Raw genomic sequence first — 13,614 nt, 5'->3', positions numbered from 1 at the left:
CATGGACCTGGTCCCACAGGGTTGCAGCCTTGTACTGAATATGCAGCTGGCACCTAGACACCCCAGTTGGCTCACAGAGGAGTTCACAGAAGCCAGGCAATAAAAAAACTGATCAAAACTACAGGCCCCAAACAGATATGCTGAAACACTGTCAGTTTTAAGCTGAACTTAATTTGCTAAACCCTATACTGTACTCCAATTTATTTTTAAAGATTTTTCTCCCCAAGGGAACCATTTTGAATTTAAAACATGGTATTTTCTAAAACTCTTAGGATGAAGAAAAGCAGAACCATCAAGTTATGTAACCAAATTTGCTCTACACCAATATTTTGATTCAGGGCATGGTTGCTCCAAAAGCCAACCAGAGGCATTCAAGTTCAATTTTGCAGAGAGAACGTACTGACAGCCATTTAGAAATGCCTGTGTGGCACGATGTCAGGGCTGTGATACCAACACTGAGTGTGCTGTCCCTCCTCAAGTACACATTTTTAAGGTGTAAAAGCAGCAGACATCAATAAAATCATTAACTTGGCGAATAAAAACAGAATTCTGAGCTATCTTCCTCAGGTATTTCTGGTAAGAGCTGTAAGACAACTTCCTAAACATACTGGTATTAGTTTTTCAAGACCATGTGAGGAGCCCTTACTGAAAAGGGGTTATCTCTGGAGAGCGGAGCCCCTTCCCACCCCAGCAGGAGGGATGAATGAGAAGTGTGGAGAAATAGGCTCTAGGCAAAATATGCTCGGGTTCTAGGAGCAGGAACCTGCACAGGGGTTTGGACCTGAAGCCAAGCTGGGTCAGGGAGAGCTGACCAAGGCAGGTGGAAGGTGAAAGAGCTGCGGCTGAAAGCAGAAACTGCGGCCTGACTGGGACCCAAGTGTGGATTCCTTAATTTTCCATAGCACACTTAATATAAAGTTCTTACTATGTAAATCCTTCATCTCGTCTCTTCTCACATAAGGATCACAGAGGATCTTTCTTATTCTAACTCTTGTTGTGCACTGGGCTCTGGGCTTTGGGCTTTGTCATTCAATTCTCACAATATTTCTGTGAAGGGGATATCCATTACAGATAGAAATCTGGCTCAGAGATTGACTAAGTCAAGGCCACACAAATTTTGGAAACATTGCTATCATTTATTAAGTACCTATTTCTGGAATTTTTCTCACTTCCACTTTTGTTATTTGGGAAGGGAGTACTATAAAATGGTTAAGGACTTTATATATTGGTTAATCTAATGCTATCAATAATTCAGTAAAATCTAAGTAGGCCCATCATACAATTGAGGGAACAGGATCAGAGACAGATTGGTGAGTTGCCTGAGGTCACTAAGGGAGTGTAGAAGCTGAGATAGGACCCCTGGCTCCAATGTATTGCCTTCTTCACTAATCTGCTAGGTCAGCTTCCCAGCGATGCTTGCAGAGAAGTCCAACAACTCAGCAGTTATTAAATCCTGCAATTTCCTGGAGTGACTGAAAATTTAAACCACTAGAAAAATATGGTCTGATGCATCTGACCACCTCAAATTTAGAAGTCATTTCCAGATAAGCTGATGAGACCCACAGCGATGAATAACACATATCTTATGTGTTTCTAAGTCCCTTTAAAGGTAGCTTCACAGGGACAATTGGCAGACTTCTGATATAAGCTCACCCAAAGAAGTTGAACTGTCCTTCAAAACAGGCAGTCCACTATGGCAGTTTTGGAAGTTCCATCTCTGCCACAAGAATGACGGGACTGGGACATCCTGGGATCAGGGCCCAGTCAGAGGAACTCATGATCCCTAGGAAGGCTATAGCCATGACCCAAACTCAGATGAACTGCTCCCCCAGCTCAGTGGCCTGGGATAGTTGCAGATACTCAGCTGTGTCTCTCCAGGTCCCTACCCCCAGAGCCAGAGGCCAAGCGTCCCTTTAGACTCTGCCTACAAGTCTCCACCACCTCTCAGACTCACCAGAGCTTACCACACAGGGAATTCTCTGCTGCTTCGACCTGTGACCGAGTAAAACGTGTCATGGCTATCTCTGACCATGACCGACTGGAATTAAACGCTTGACTTGACATTAGTCCTTGTGGTTCTACCAAGGTTGTTCTTATGGCAACTGAAACCTCTTTATATTTGCATGAATGTGAGAATTAGAGAAAAGGAGAAAGCACTAGGTTTGGGTTCTTTTCCTTCTCTCCCTTCATTATCACTATTGAAACATCATACCTTACCTGCTTCTCCATTGAGACAGAGCAATACAAGTCATAAACGGCCAGGAATGTGATGACACAGATTCCCCTTTCCGAAGAGAAATAAATGCAAAGAGCACATTTTCAGAGATTCTCTTTGTACTTCCATGCCCAGTGCTCAAAGAATGACTGAATCCCTATCAATCCAGCAGTGGGATCTGGGGAAGGTGTTAGGGGTTTCTGCAAAGCAGGGAAGTGGAACCTAACGTAATCTAGTTTAAAAAAGCGCAAGCTTGAGCCAGATCTCAGTTTGAACCTCAGCTCCATCATTTAGCTCAAGTAATCTTGGGCAAAAGATACCAGACCTCTCTGATCCTTTTAACTCATCTATAAACAAGAGATGGAATCTCCAGGTTTGCTGTGAGGACTACCAGATAAAGTCCATATTATGAGGTACCAACCATTTTCTTTCTTTTCTCACATACTCTAAAGAGAAACTTTCCTTTCCATACCCTCCCCCTAACCCCATCCCATAGCTGATTTGTCCAGCTTGGGTCAGGTGTCTACCACTGGGCCAAGAACACCAGTGAACCAAAAAAGGGTCTGGCCATTTTAGACATATTGGAAGATGCTAAGAAAGCCAAGCCACTGATAAATAAATAGACCCATGAAGAAAAGAAGTTGACAAATCACAAAGGCCCACATAGAGGGCAAGCCTGGTTCCAGATGGGACCTTGGCCCCATATGGGATTCACTAGGTCCCTGTACCCATCTGTGACCCTTTATAGTTTGAATTAGACTGGTTTGAGCTCGCCTGTCAGGTGCCAGACACACAGTAACTATTATTTCAAAACATCTTACTAACAATTTACTGCTATATGCTTAACAGTCACTGAAGTTACTAATGTAAGATATTCAGTGGGACTACCTGAATGGCTTATGATTTTAAATTAATCAAACTAGCTATAGAATTTCATGAACAATTCATATGGCAACTACAGATAGAAGCTTAAGACATGGAACACACTCAATTTTTCTGTATAAGTCTTTCACATTAAATAAATGGAGAAAAATAATTATAATATTCCACTGAAGCTGAGAAATAAAGCAACCTTTGTTTATTAAAAAAAATAAACATGGCTGATCTGCACTAATCATAACATTTTGAAGGAAATAAAACAATATTCAACATTTTTAGTCTATAAATAAATAATACCCTGTTTTACTTATTCTGTTAGCCAAAGATAAGGTTGGAAATGAGAAAATTGAATAATGCTTATGGATTTAAAGGTATCAGACACAGACGGTATTAGATTCGGAAGAAATGCAGACATAAATGGAAAAAATGGCCATAGCAATGAACTTGGTTAAAAATGACATTTAAAGGTTTATACATACACTTTACATGCTTGACTTGACAGACTAAAATATTATTCAAGTCCTCAATTATGAGAACAGCAGCAAAATTTAAGACAATTAAAAACCTGCATTTCAGAATCTAATGTATTGTTATGAATAAATGTAAGACAACTAACTATCAATGAAGCCCAAGAAAATCCCAACTACTATACTACTCTGTTCAAGCCAATGTGCACTGACTTTATCTTTCACTTTCAAATGTGTTCCCTTATTCTGGCTTTAAACTGCACCTTCAGATACAACAGCCTAGAAGAGATGAGCTGTCTCTTCTAATGGGGTTACAACGCGGGGCTGTAGAACCAGTCTCACTGCATTATAGTTACAGCACATAAACAACTCCATCTGTAATTAAAATAGCAAAATCAGGCTCAAGTGGATGCCCTCATGTTATAAATACATCATCAGAATTATAAATTATAGAAATAAAGACAAATAATGGCATGAAGGGCATGATAGTTTATTTAAAAAAATTGTACCACACTGATCATAACGACCAGCACACAGATTATGATGGCTTTTCTCTTGGGTGCTAACATTGCAGTATTTCTGTATACTGAAATGTTTCAATAGGACCAAGAACGTTAGAGAAATAAAAATCTTAGTTGAAAATGAACACTGATAATGCTGGTGTCTTATCCCACAGAATTTAAACCCCTTATGAATCAGTGGCATTATGATGTTATATAGTTAAGAAGAACAAGAGTTCTCTTTTTAAATAGGCAGCATGAACTTATACTTCTTTGTACTTCATCTTTAGTTTTTATAATTTAAGCTATGTCCACCCTGGCTAAAGCACAATCATACAAGACACCTCAGATAATTTCCATGCTACCATTGTACAAGTTTAGTGATTTTACTTAGGAAAAAAAAATCAAACCACCATCAAAATAAAGAGGCAAATAAAACTGATTTTCAAATCATTTGAAAAGCATAGTGCTTATGTGTCCAATACACTCAAACTTAAATTAAATGCTATAATTATAATCTCCAAACTTCTGCAATGAAATTAACATTTATATATGTTTTGTTTATCAAATTGTATTTTGCAATCAATAAGAGAAAGTTACTTTTTAGAGAACAATATATTTGGTTACAGTTCCACATATCTGCAGTAGAGACAAAGCCACATGATGTTAAATCTGGCTCTAAGTTACCTAAGGTATAAAATTATGAACAAAATTATAATATTCTGATCTTAAAAATTCAACCCATATGAGATTACGTTTTAGAGTAAATGTGCTGTTGAGTAATTATGGCAATAATTACTCTTTCCTTTAATCAGTGTGACTCACCTGTATTTCAAACTGACCTCTTTACTTCCGTGTTACCGTTTCAATACCCAGGGATTTCTGAGGCAGCTTAAGTTTGACTTATAAAAACAGTAGATACTTTAACCTTTCAGTGACAATTTTTACATCTGTAAACGTAAGAATCACATTATTTAGCTCAGCAACTATAAAAAAAACATGGAGATTTTGGCATTTCAAGCCAGAATCTCTTTGTGCTTTTTAAATGAAGCTGCTTTTGAATCTTTTTGGTATTTACCAGCCATTTGTACTTCCCTTATAATAATACAAGAATATATTTAAGATAATTTTTAAGGTTAAATGTCCTAGGGGCTTATCAATACTTAAAAAAAAATTACTCTTTATTTTCAGCATTTGGAATAGTAGAAATTATTTCTGGTCCCTCCTTAGATCAACACTACTTTTCATCACGTATAACACTGAATTTTATAGACATCCCTGAAAAGTATCTGATTAAGTAAACGAGTGAATCACAGTGGAGTGTCAATCAGTTAACAGTGTAATCCATTAAAAAAAAAAAAAAAAAATCGCACTGAATAATAAATCTTCAAGCTAAAAAAACAAAAGAAAACCTTCCTAAGAAGTAAAACCGAGTCTGTGTCCTCACTGATTCTGTGCTTGTGTCCCCGACTGATTAAACTCCTTTTCCTCCATGTTATAAGACATGTTCCTTTAAATCTCCACACCAAGTTTCCAGGACACTTGCGTGAAGAGGCTATGCTACTGTATCATCTAAAGGGAAAAGAGTGGCACCATTTTCTTCCCTAATAGACTTCATATTTCAAGATGACAATTGAATCTCCCTCTGCTGCACTCACCAGCATGTGTAAGGAGACAAAATTTGCTGTGCAAACTGATGACAGCGGATCCTTCCACCCGCCCCCAGTGCCAATGTGAAGTTACCAGCAGTTTGTCATTGTATGCACTGGCCTTTCACTCTTTCAATCAGAAAAGTTGTGGTTACTTAAAAAAGGGGGAGAGGGTGGAGAAATGAAAAACCAAGAGTCTAAAGGCACAAAGTCGCATAGCTGCTCTAGTTGGAGTTTGTAAACAGAGAACAGGTTGAATTTAGGTAATTCCAATCTATGAGAGTAAAAAGGCATCCACAGCAGGCTTTTATCCAGCCAGCTTCTTTGAGACCCTTCATGGGTTTTGAGGTCTACACTAAAATACCCATACTTCAAAAAGCAATAAGGCAAATAGTATAATCATTATTCCAAAAGTTACAATGGTAGTGTAGGCATACATAGTATAATTTAGTTACAATGTGTGGTACTGTTTCTATTATATAACCATATTAACTGTTTCTTTCCTACATAATTATATATTCAGCCGAGTTTCAGTTAACACAAAACCATCCTTGTACCACCACTGATAGTTGGCAATAGCTCTTTGATAGCAGTTTTTATTCTGCTGTCGAAATTATCCTTGAACTGAAAAAAGTCCACAATCCAATGTCCAGTCATTAAACACTATCATATTTGTGAAGAGCTTCTTCCAACTTCTGCGTCACTTTTTGGAAAAATAGTATTTGTTGTTGTAAGAAATGCTGCATCTGTGATTTAAAGTCTCTTACTCGAATTTGATGGAAGTGGTGAATTTCAGCCAAGGTGGCAAAAGAAATAGTGTTACAGCGATCTTGGATGCCGTCAGCCTTTTGGACCTCCATCTTCCCTTCTTCCACGTGTCTCCTACTCTCCTTTACTTTGGTAAGAGCTCCTGTAGTTAAAAATAATAATAATAATAATTAAAAAAAAGATATACATATATCCCAATGGCAGAGCTACACAGTAAACAGAATCATGGGCACTATAAATACTTGTCTAAACTATTTTAAAGTCCTTTGGAATTTAAAGGGATGACTGTAATTACTTATTTAAAAAAGAAAGAATCTGGTAAAGTTACTGGAAACACCTCCATTGCTGCAATTTCACTTATTAAAACTAGCATTTGCCATTGACCAAGTATAGTATGTTTTATCTCTTCCAGTAGAGATAATATACTAACAATAAATTGCAAGGAACTATCCCTAAAAAGACAAACTGAGAAACTCTGCAGTTTTCACATTCTTAAGAAAAAAATGTGTGACACTGTTACATATGCATATATTAAGTTATCTAGAAAAACAAAACAATGCCCCACAGAGGATGCAAACTCACTTCCTTGGAAAGTCTTACTATAGAATTATTCTATAAGACTACAGAACTAGACTTTGAAACATGTTAGCACCAACTCAGGTTGTGTTTTAGAAATCATGACATGCCGTGAAGGGAGCCTGGCAATGTTGGCAGCCTATGACTAGAGGCTGACTTCGCTGGGGCTGCCAAGCCTGAGTCCAGCTGGCAATGAAGGAATAAATAATGCATGTACGTCTGGTTCTGACTCCATATTCTATCAGGAGACCCATATCTGGAGCATAAGGGCCCCGTGAAATAAGAATTTGCCATCTTTTCTTTAGGGGCTGTAAGGATTTGAGTCTGTCCTAATGAAGACCTAGGAATGAAGTCTGAGGTGCCACAGCCTCTTGTCAAGAAGGTCACCAAAGGGTATATATATATAAGGGAGAGGAAGGGGATGGTCACCCTGGCAGGGGCCACGTGAGGGTAGACCTTCCACTAGAAGCACAGTTATATGAAGACACAAAAGGCTGAGGATGTTTAGAGGTAGAAAATAAAGGATATCCATGGGTTCCTGGAAATGAGTGATGATAAAGTTCAAATTACTTGAACACAGCCAGCTCAAGAATTCAGATTTCCTGACTCCACCTAGCACTCATTCTGCTAAACCACAGCGAAAGAGAGAAACATTTAGGAGTCCTGGCCTGGCAGTCTGAGAACATGATACTAAGGCGGGGAAAAAGGCGGCTGTTTAGGAGGAAGTGAGGAAGCTGAGGAACTTTAAAAGGCTGTAATTTCAGAAATGTTTAGTTTTAGCCAGTGGTAAAATATGCAGGAGAAAAAGCCCCATTTCTGAATTTCTTCCTATCTCCTACAAAATAATATAGAGTAAATGTAGTATTAAATAAAGCCCTTAGAAATTAGACAGTATGTGTTTCAGTTTGTTTTTTTTTTTTTTTTGGCATAGCTAGAAGACCTGAAAAATTAAAATCTACCTACAACAATGGTGATACATTCATATGTATGTATGTATGTATGTATATTTTCATTTATTTTTTCTAAATGAGACCTTTAAGTGAAAAGCAGCACAGCCCTGGAACAGAGAACGAATGCCTCACTTCCACTTCAACCCACAGCAGAGAAGTGGGTTCTGCTCCAGAGAGGTCAGCGTTACATTGACACACTTCAAGAAGACCCCTGATTCCACTCAGAAGCATGTTACTCTGCAAGTTTGGCACTTTTAACATTTCTACTATAGCTGACAGAACTAGTGAAGCAACAAAATCTGCCTGCTTGTAGTTTATAGTAAAACAAAAACAAAAAAAACTTTCCCCTTAAAAAGAGAAAAAAAAATTATTGTAGCACTTTATCTCTGTTATATTTGTACAAGTTTCACAATTTATATACAAGAACTGAAGTTGAAAAGACCAGGGAAGCATATGAGACAGAACTAAATGAAAAATTTTTCAAAAAGATGACTAAGAATAGGAAATTTCATAATTTCTGATTCTTTGTTTACAATGGTAAGAAAAATAAAAGGGGGGAGGGAACGAGAGGGGCAGGCAGGGAACAGGAAGAGAGAGAAGTCTCAAGTGATTTAACCATTTTTTCATCTGATTCGATCATAGGTGCCCTAGCCCACCGTATAAACACTGAAGACAAGCACACGGTGTCCTTCCCTGCTCAGATTCTGATGTATCTGTGTAGCGGCTGTTGCCTGTGTTGGTAATATTCTGCCAGTATTACCTATTCTAGTTATCAGCGCCTGGCTTTTTGAGATGGGAGAGTGGGGTCCCAAAGAGGAGCTCTGATACCTGGCCCAGAGCTGTGTGAATGCCAACTAAGTTACAGCTGTCAAACTCCAATGAGATCACTGTATTCTTGGAAACAACCTTCTATTATACAAAATTGCAGATGCGCATCTATAAAAACTAATTTTAAAATGAACAAGTATGTTGTTTCCACAACTTACCACATCAGCATACATTTTCAAAACTCTTGGGCACTAGCAGCAAGTATTAAATCTCTCTGAGGTCTAAGGACCTTTAGGCATTTAACATCTTTAAGCTTTTTAAGTGGACATACCAAAGAAGTCAAGGAGAATTTAAAACTTGTTTTTCTCCTAAGAATGAATTTTTTTAGTAAATAATACAAATGTTGCTCTCTTCAAAGCCCCCACGAGGCTGGGCTCTGGGGCAAGAACTTTAATTTGTTTAATATACATTTATGGAGGGCCTAACATGTACAGATCACATTGCTAGAACAGGAGAATTCAAACATTTAAACAGCCAAGTCTCCACCCCTGTAAGTTCTTGAGGAAGCCACCTCAAAAAGCACACTGAAGACAGGCATACCACCATAACATTAAGTGAAATAAGACCACAAAGTACATAATTCTGCACAACAGTTGAATATGGCTTTCTCCAAGATAATATGTGAAATGTGTCACAAGGGAAAATGCTCAGAGAACATGCTACCTGCCAGGCAGTATGCTGAGAACTAGGAAGGAGGCAGTTAGAGGTGGGGGGATGTTAGAAGTGGCAGGGAAGGGGGCAGGGATAGGCATATATAAACAGTGAATGGTAGCTCTCAAAACTAGTAATAATGTATGCTAGACATTTACCATACACTATCTCTAACCCTACTGAGACTTTACAACAGACATTACTCCTCTTTTTGCAACAAGGAAACTAAGAAAGCTACTCAACCTCTTTGAGCTCAAAGTCACCACGTAATCAAGTAAGAGGTGGAGATAGGATCTGAATGCATAACTAACTTCAAAGCACACACTACAAATATTTAGAACAGAAACTGGAGCATGATTCAGCGCGAAAAAGCGAGGTAGGCCTAGGTGAGCAGATGAGAATCAGCTATTCCCTCTCCTCCTCTTGGCCTCTCCACCCCCACCCTCACCCCCACACCTGTGCTGGGGTTCCTGTACCACCTTTCTGATGTCTCGCCTTCCTTACAAGGTCCCTGGCTTTTATTCTGGCCTGCAATGCACAAGATCTTGTGAGTATGTAAAAGAAACTACAGTTTTGAAATTTTCCCTCTGGAATCTTAGTAACCTCATTCAGTTCATTAACTGTGCCTATAAAGTCCTTTAATATTTATAAGATATCTGATTTTATTATCTTTGTAGTAACATAATTAGGGTGCCACAAAGCAGTGAAAAAAGCAGCACATGTTTCACTATTTTCAGAATCTAAGCCCAAACTTACATGGAAAGAGAAGGTGTATCTGCCCCCCACCACCACTAGAAGATGATATAAATTAAGAACTACCACCAAAAATAGTAATAAACAATCCCTTTAGGAATACATGGGCTTTGCTTTGGTGCAACTGGACATCTAGGCAAAAAAATTATTGTGCAAACTATGAAGGACAGAACAAACCACTGAGGAGGGTAAGCGCCCAAAAGCCAATTCCACTTGGAATTTCAGTTTTACTCACTTAATGCAATTCAAATCCATGGCAACATAATGTATTAGGAGTGTAGGAGGAGGGCAGATAGGAAGGAGATAACATGTAAGAGACATGGTTCTTGTTTTAGAGGCACAAGTTATTTTTTGAGGTGGCAAGACTTACATGCCTGAAACAATGAAGTACCTATACAGTTGATTTGATGATTCTCAAATTGGGAAATATCTGTACGTTTCTACACTTCATATATTTTCATATTTAAAATTTTAAATGTCGCAAGAAAGGCAGAGATAGCCAAATTTTCAATCAGGTCTAGCCTTTAAGGAGTGAAAGGTTGGACAAAGAAAATTATTGGGGCAAAGACAGATCACTACAGACTTCTAGGATACCTTTAAAAATTAGTCTGTAGCTGCTTAAGCAGCGACTGCAGAGGTACAAAGTAACAAAGCATTACAGTATCTTTTAAGCATTCTCTCAGCCATACTGCATTTTTTGTTTAATAAAACCAAGAGGAATGTAAATAAAAGCTAAAAACATTGCCTAGAATCCAAAGAACAAAGGGAACACATTTTTATCATGGAATCAATACAAAAATAGGCTAAGGTTTTCAAAACCTCTACTTTTTAAGCAGCTAATTTAAGGGGAATCTGCCCCCTGCCAGCCCCCTCCTCTCAAAAACAAGGCTACATTGTTTTTAAAACAGAAAAGGGAAATGAAAGAATAAGGGAGAGAAATTACACAATAAAGTCTAAGGTGAAAATTGGTCACTGTTGGATTAAACGAAAGACCCCATAATACTCATGGATAGAGCAAGTTTTAAAAGAAAACTCAAAACAGGACTGATCACAGGGAAAAACATTTTAGAATGGGAATGTAAGCACATTACCATGAAACTGTTTTGTTTCTTGGGCTAACAGAAAGATATTAGGTGGTTGCATCTAGAATAATATAAGGGCATAGTAAGATTTTATCATGAAAACAAAATGTAGGCAAGTATTAAATTCTAAGATTAAATAAGAGGCTAACAAAACACAGCAGTGTAAGTATATTCTCCATTAAAAAAAAAAAGTAACATTTCTAGTTCAGAAGAAAATACAACTTAACAAGAAGGTAAATGAAACAGTACAGCCTCCCCAAATTTCACAGCTGGAAATAAATCCTTAAAATTTGTTTAAAGTACAGGAAAAAGTTGTATTGAAAGTGAGGCGATATATTTCAACCACACCCCATTTCACTGCTCCTAAAGAAACAAAAGTAGCTCAGCTGCCCTCCAGGACACCAGGCTAACAGACTTCATTCAGTCCTTCCTTCCACACAGATCTCTGTGGAAGGAGGCAGGAAGAACAGAGAGGCCCTTCCTAAAAAGGCTTACAGGTTGACAAGGAGCTTACAGTTGAGGACTCAATTTAATTATTAAATTACTTGAGAGAATTATTAGAATTTTCCCACAGGATAGAAAGTTCACTCAGAAACTAATAACGCTAAGACTTTATTCCAAGAGGCAGAGCAGAAACCCTGAGGACTTCCTTCTCGTGGGTGCCGACGAGATACCCACTGGAGAAGTGAGTAGGGCTGATTTGGAGCAGCTGGTTTCCAGATATTTTTAAAAGGAGCTGAAAGGGCCTTAGAAGAGAGGCTAAGTGACTTGTCCAAAGTCTCATAGCTAATTCACGGTAAAGAACTCACCAGCATTCCATGTGGGGCTTCTGCTACACTCTGTTGAAAAGGGTCTTCCCTTTCCACATCTGGAGCCATAAGATGAAATCAGTAATTTGATTTTGCTTTAGGAATGTTATTAACAAAATATCCTGGACTCTCTGTGTATTCTTAGCTGAGTCTGTCCATGTAAAATTCCTAATAGGGTTCATTTTTTATACTTATTCCAATTGCCCAGGCTCAAAGAAAAGCACTTTGCCACTCTTTATCAGATCCAGCTACACAGAACTCCCATCCCTCTCCTAGTATTTTCTTTACATCTTACCAATGGAAGCCATCTTGCCTGGTTTCAGAGCATGAAATAACGACGACCTGGTTCATAATCCTTACGAACTCCGTTTTAGAGGGATTACATTACACAAGTGTAATAAACACAAAATAATTAGAGCTAAAGAATTTAATCCTATGACAAGTTTCATTAATATTATCACCTTAAATGGCTCAAACTCAAACTCACTTTATAGATTAATTATGGTCTAGGAAATCAGCAACATTTTCATAAGCATTACATTATTTACAGAGCAAGCCACTACATTATTTCCATCAGTAAAAACTGTTTAGGGAGCATATCAATGTCATTTTTGGTTTTTCGAAAATGAAGAGTAGTAAAGCTCTGGTGTCATCTGGTCAATTAGCACCTAAGAACCCACTACCAGCCAAACTAAGCACGCTAGCAAATGCCGTTCGCACTACACTAAATTGAAATATATCATTTCCAATTTGTTGAGAGAAATCACTTTCCTGGGAACTTCTGACCCAGCTAAATGAAACGGTGGGAATAAAAAAAAACTCTCCAACACTGTACTGCCTCAGGCATTTTAAACTCAGTTGAAGAAGTTGTCTGGCCTCCTTTCAATTTTCACTCTTTATGGGCCTGTCTTCCACCTCCCCAGACCGCCCCCCGCCTCCCACTCCCCCAGGCTCGCTGGATGCTCCAGACACTCCCAGTGCAACTGGGTCATTTCTGTACCTGAACTTTGCCTTCCTTTCCTCAACCAAATCTCTTATTCTCAGTATGTTTTGTCCCTCCCTAGACCAATTATACAAAAGGCCCAGTCACCAAGCAACAGGGATCCAAAGGCTACATTTTTTTTCTTTTTTTTTAAAAAGGCAAGCACTTTAATTTTGAAATCGTAAATGTGCCAAAACATGAACTAGATCTTGTCTTCCCAGGGCCTTGCCCCAGAAAACCAAAGCCACAGCGTGATTGAGGGGGACATGAGAAAGGCTGAAGGGTATCAGAGACAACTGAGATGATGCCCAAGACTGGGCTAGGCCGTTTTTCTTCATTCGCTGGGACATGCAAAATGTTGAAAGAAAATGCTAATTTGGTCAAGTGGCCTATTTTGCTCTTATTCTCACATCACTGGTACCCACACCCTCCTGGTCCCTGCTAACTTCCCATTAACTTCTTCCCCTCCCCTTTCCTTCCTCCCTTTCGGTCTCCACCCACACCC

General features: G+C 38.6%; 1 protein-coding gene across 1 annotated transcript in view; it reads right to left on the bottom strand.

The window, feature by feature from the left end:
* Nucleotides 1-3,271: 3,271 nt before the first annotated feature.
* Nucleotides 3,272-13,614, bottom strand: part of SNX18 (sorting nexin 18) — a 28,485-nt gene continuing 18,142 nt past the window's right edge. The window contains exon 3 of the mRNA XM_025047220.1: nucleotides 3,272-6,620. Within this exon, the coding sequence (XP_024902988.1) occupies nucleotides 6,367-6,620 (254 nt within the window). The 3' untranslated portion in view covers nucleotides 3,272-6,366. The remainder of the gene's footprint in view (nucleotides 6,621-13,614) is intronic.

This window comes from Pteropus alecto, unplaced genomic scaffold, assembly GCF_000325575.1.
Source record: "Pteropus alecto unplaced genomic scaffold, ASM32557v1 scaffold73, whole genome shotgun sequence".
Taxonomy (NCBI): domain Eukaryota; kingdom Metazoa; phylum Chordata; class Mammalia; order Chiroptera; family Pteropodidae; genus Pteropus; species Pteropus alecto.
This window is presented reverse-complemented; position numbering and strand designations above follow the sequence as displayed.